The 4540-nt window shown below is 38.4% G+C and overlaps 1 protein-coding gene across 2 annotated transcripts; it reads left to right on the top strand.

Annotated features, from left to right (window-relative positions):
- Nucleotides 1-1226: 1226 nt before the first annotated feature.
- On the top strand, nucleotides 1227-4325 carry LOC129242371 (zinc finger protein 135-like). 2 transcript variants are annotated; one of them, XM_054878976.1, is made up of 6 exons: nucleotides 1227-1244; nucleotides 1603-1756; nucleotides 1814-2198; nucleotides 2267-2949; nucleotides 3031-3177; nucleotides 3248-4325. In XM_054878976.1, exons 2-6 carry the CDS (start codon nucleotides 1610-1612, stop codon nucleotides 4274-4276), a joined length of 2391 nt encoding a protein of 796 aa, XP_054734951.1. In that variant the 5' UTR covers nucleotides 1227-1244; nucleotides 1603-1609; the 3' UTR covers nucleotides 4277-4325. The 2 variants fall into 2 exon arrangements, with proteins under 2 accessions (XP_054734951.1, XP_054734950.1); XM_054878975.1 differs by lacking the exon at nucleotides 1227-1244 and having other exon boundaries at nucleotides 1518-1756.
- Nucleotides 4326-4540: the final 215 nt, after the last annotated feature.

Genomic DNA, 4540 nt, shown 5'->3' with positions numbered 1-4540 from the left:
GCTTATTAATATACACATATGCATGTACATACAACCGCACACACAGGGCATTCGCTTTATTCCTCAAAATGCGTATGTCGTTCAAAGCTAAAATTCTATGCCCAGCGACTACAAGAACAAAATGCAGTCATAGACGCAGGCGTAGCGGCCATCATTCTAGTTGCCATAGCGCTGAACAGTCGCGGCGGCGCCGAACAGTTTCAACTATTGTAATGTGCAACAAAAACTCATCTTCAAAAAATTCATTGATAAATTCGAACTCATAGTTCTAAGAGCAAGAACTTTCATTCATAAAACGAGCCGCCCATATGCCAATTTTCTCGACAATTTGAAATTAGTCAATATTGGAATATTTCACGAAGAATTATTTGCCAATATTTGATAAATCTTCAATTTTTGTCAAGTCGAGTGCCCGCGGCATCGTACATATGTATGCATCAATATATGTACGTAAATATGTGTATATGCACAATGCTGTGCCAATGAATGTGCGCTGCGCCATGAGTGCGCGCTGGATTTCTTGCGAAGTTTTACCGTTTTATCTTGAGCTGTGGCTGGTGAGCACACATACACACAGCATATACATATGCGCAAATGTATATAAATTCACAAATGTATATAAATTCACAAATTTACATTTGCATATGCCATCTTCCTGTGCGCCTGGTAATGAAGCGTTTGCTATAGAGGATTTTGATTCAGTTGAAGGTAATTCAACAAAGTTTTACAGACACCAGACAGACAGACATAACATATGTACATAATTTGGATGATTTGGAGAAATTCAAATATATAGGTCATATTAAAAAGTTAGGTAGAATGTTAGGTAGATTCTTTGCTTCTAATCACCAACAAATTCTTATCGACTGCTGCTAAATTTACATAATTCAGCCCCTCACTGTTAATTTTTGTTGAAAAATCTGTCTATGGTGAATTGTCTTCGCGAGACGAGTACCCCTCGAAAATGAACACTTTCCAGTCATTAAGACTTCTCTATTCATTAACGTTCTCTGACCTTCTTGTTGACAAAGACGGAATGACATGGCCAAACATTTTTTTCCTTTTTGATTCTTTCCATTCTCCTTTAATTTGGAAATGTCAGTAGAACGGAAGGACGAAAAATTGTTGTTGTGTTGTGAATACTCGACAAAGAGAATATTATTTATATGCCATTCATTACATTCTTCTATTATCTTTCCCATGACAGTTCTAATATTAAAAAATATGTTGTTGTTGCTCGAATGGTACCGCCAAGGCGTATTTATTAAAGGTGGTCGCACTAGACCAACAACAATGTTTTGTACGTAGGATTGTCACGGCAAAGTGTTAGAAAAGTAGGAAGCAAACAATTAGTTCGCCTTGTTTTATTCTGTGCTGGCAGCCACATTGACACAGCGAAAAAAAAAAAAAACAAATCTGCTGATTTACCAACATCACCTTTAATAAATTCGCCTTGGATACCGCCTTCAATAGATTCGCCGTGGATATAACGTTGTGAGAATTGGTACGAATTACCAACTATCGAACAGACCTAGCGCGTAAACAATTGATGTAGCTTATTATTTATTTTATGTGTGGAATAAAGAAACATTTTAATATTAGTTAGAAAATGGAGCCATGTGAAAATATATCAAATGAAGAGAGAGTTTGCCGCCTCTGCGGTGAAATGCAGCGCAATATGATGCAACTTTCTGAGGATGATAATCGGGATATTATTTGTTTAGTCGAACGCACTCTGGGATTTATAAACATAAAGGTAAAATGTTGAACCTTTGAGCTTTTTTTAAGTTAAATTATATTTTTAAATAAACAGTTTAGTGCTAATTCTCCGTTACCAATGTGGCTATGTGTGGCTTGTCATTTGGATGCTGAATCTACAGAGAACTTTCTTCATATGGTGGAGGACGGGCAGCGTAAGTTCCAACAACGGATGCAGGAGTACAGTGAAACAATAGAAAAACCAAGCAAAAACAGCAAATCTGAGGGCTTTAAGTGCTCTGAAAATTCATCGGAAATAAATAGCGAATTGGATAACGAAACGACTTTGGGCCATAAAGCCCAAACTGACATAGAAACCTCAGAAACCACACAGCCTTTAAGTAAATATCCTAAACGAGTGAGAAGAAAAACAAGACGATTTCCATGTGATCCCACTCCTGACCTAGAATGGGAACAAGACACTTTAGAATTTGAAACAGGTAAAATATAATGCAATTTAAATTTATTGAATAATTGCAATTCACAATTCTGCAACAATTTTGTATAGCGTCAAAAGGCAGCAATTCGGAAGATGTAAGCACTGGTACTTTAATCACAATAAAACCGATTGCCGAGCTGCGTTCCGCAAATGGAGCTTCTTTAGCGGAAATAATTGCTGTTAATTCAGAAGAAGCTCCCCATGCAACACCCGCCGATTCAGAGATCCGTTTAATTTGTGAATATTGCAAAGAAGTTTTTACCAAACAATCTCAATTTTTAAAACATTTACGAAGCCATAATGAATCTATTTACGAATGCACGGAATGCACAGTTAACTTTGAAACGCTAACTGAATTAAAACAACATCAAACACGAATGGGGCACAAGGGAATGACTATACTGGCAAAAAATAGAACTACAAATAATAAAACGAATCAAGAAAAAGAACTGACGGGTGAGAAATCCGACGCAACTATAAACATTGTTGTGGATGATGAGGGACATATAACATCCATTGCCTCGGATGTAAATGGAAGAGCTGAGGTGAAAGATGACGGCAGCAATTCAGTAGCTATTGCGGTTGAGCACGTGGAGCAAGATGAAACCGACTTATCTCACAAAAGAAATGCATTTCGATGTTTGAAATGTAACAAACTATACCCAACACGCTATTCAGTATTAAGACATTACAATCAGGTCCATATCGGTGCGCGGACATACAAATGCCAGCACTGCACCGCGAACTTTAAGGTACTGTATTAAACACCTGACGTTAAATATCAGCGTATAAAATTTGCCCACTTTATTCATTTATTATTATACATTTTGCAGAACGCAACAAATTTGGCTTACCATATGGCTAAACATACCGGCATACGAAACTTCAAATGTGACATTTGCGCCAAAGCATTTGTGCATAAAACCGAATTGACTTTGCATATGCGCACTCACACAGGAGATAAACCTTACGTGTGCGAGGTAAGTTTGAAAACGAGTAAAACGTTAAGATGGAGAAACTTGCAACTAAACCATTTTTATTTATATTCAGCACTGCCCCAAGTCGTTTGCGCATCGCTCCAATATGGTGACCCACATGCGACTGCATTCCGGTCAATTACCATTTAAATGTGAAACATGCGGCGCTAAATTTAACAGCAGCTCGCATTGTAAACAACACAAACAAACGCATATTAAAAAGGCCCAAAAGGCAATACGATTGCAGTTGAAAGACCAAAACAACAAAAATGTGAGGGCGTCTGAAGATAACCAACGGAAATCTGTTGATATTTGCACAAACCAGTCTTCTAGCTCTGCGCAAAGTTCAGAGGCTACTTCATCGTTGCTTAGGCCAAAAACCACAATCGTAAAATCTGTAAAAATATTACCGACTCTTAATGCACCACCTGGTCCGAACGCCGTTTTAAGTGGTGACGATTTGCAGAGTCTGATACAAACAAGCGTGCCACCTGATGAATCAGAATCTTCGAAAGTCACACAACTAAAATTTAAGTGTGACCAGTGCTTACAGCGGTTTAAATTAAAATCTGCACTGACAAAGCATTTACGCACTCATACGGGTGAGAGACCTTACAAATGTTCACTCTGTCCGCGTACATTTGCCGATGCATCGAATTTCAAACGTCACAAGTCTCTGCATAAAACCGCCACGGAACAGTTGGAAAATGTCAGTAAACAATATAAGAGTACGAACTTTTTACATGAACTGCAACGTGACAAAATAAAGTCCTTTGCTGATGGAAATGTGTCGCCAACTCATAGCGTAGCTTCTGATCCGGACCCAGATGGCTTGGAGGCGATTGGAAGAGCAAACTTTATTTCACCAAGAAGTGTTAGTGATATTTACGACGACGATAGCGCTATATTGGATAAGCAGAATTACACAGAAAGGGAAGCCAATCAACAGATGCCAAATAGTAGCAGTCCGCCCACATCTGCGAGTTTGTTGAAAGTTGCACGCCGACCGTTGGCTTCAAAATCCCCACCAAGACTCATTTGTATTTCTTATGCGAATCCAGCGAATCCAAGTGATAATAAAATGACAACGTTTTATGTTTAAGTCAGTGGTAAAATACAACAAACACAATGAAAAAAGTTCATTTATCATAGTGAGAGGTTCGGAAATACTTTTTTGCTGCACCACAGTTTTTGAATTTAGATTAGATAAGATTTCTTTAGAAGGTTTGCATTTCGACCTCATGGTTGTTGTTGTAGCTGCAAAAACATTCTCCATACAAGTAACGGTGAGTTATGCTGGAGTGGGTCCTTGGCCGAATATATAGTAAATCCGGGTCGTTCCGGTAACGTAGAACCGACTGACGGG

Source organism: Anastrepha obliqua, chromosome 3, assembly GCF_027943255.1.
Source record: "Anastrepha obliqua isolate idAnaObli1 chromosome 3, idAnaObli1_1.0, whole genome shotgun sequence".
Taxonomy (NCBI): Eukaryota; Metazoa; Arthropoda; class Insecta; order Diptera; family Tephritidae; genus Anastrepha; species Anastrepha obliqua.
The sequence above is the reverse complement of the archived record's forward strand: the minus strand, read 5'-3'. Positions and strand labels throughout refer to the sequence as shown.

What these genes read in the sequence shown, in the direction of transcription:
- LOC129242371 (XM_054878976.1), top strand. Translation starts at nt 1,610, where the DNA reads ATGGAGCCATGTGAAAATATATCAAATGAAGAGAGAGTTTGCCGCCTC. An exon ending in TGGGATTTATAAACATAAAG is followed by an intron (nt 1,757 to 1,813) that starts GTAAAATGTTGA and finishes TTAAATAAACAG; the next exon opens with TTTAGTGCTAATTCTCCGTT. An exon ending in CACTTTAGAATTTGAAACAG is followed by an intron (nt 2,199 to 2,266) that starts GTAAAATATAAT and finishes AATTTTGTATAG; the next exon opens with CGTCAAAAGGCAGCAATTCG.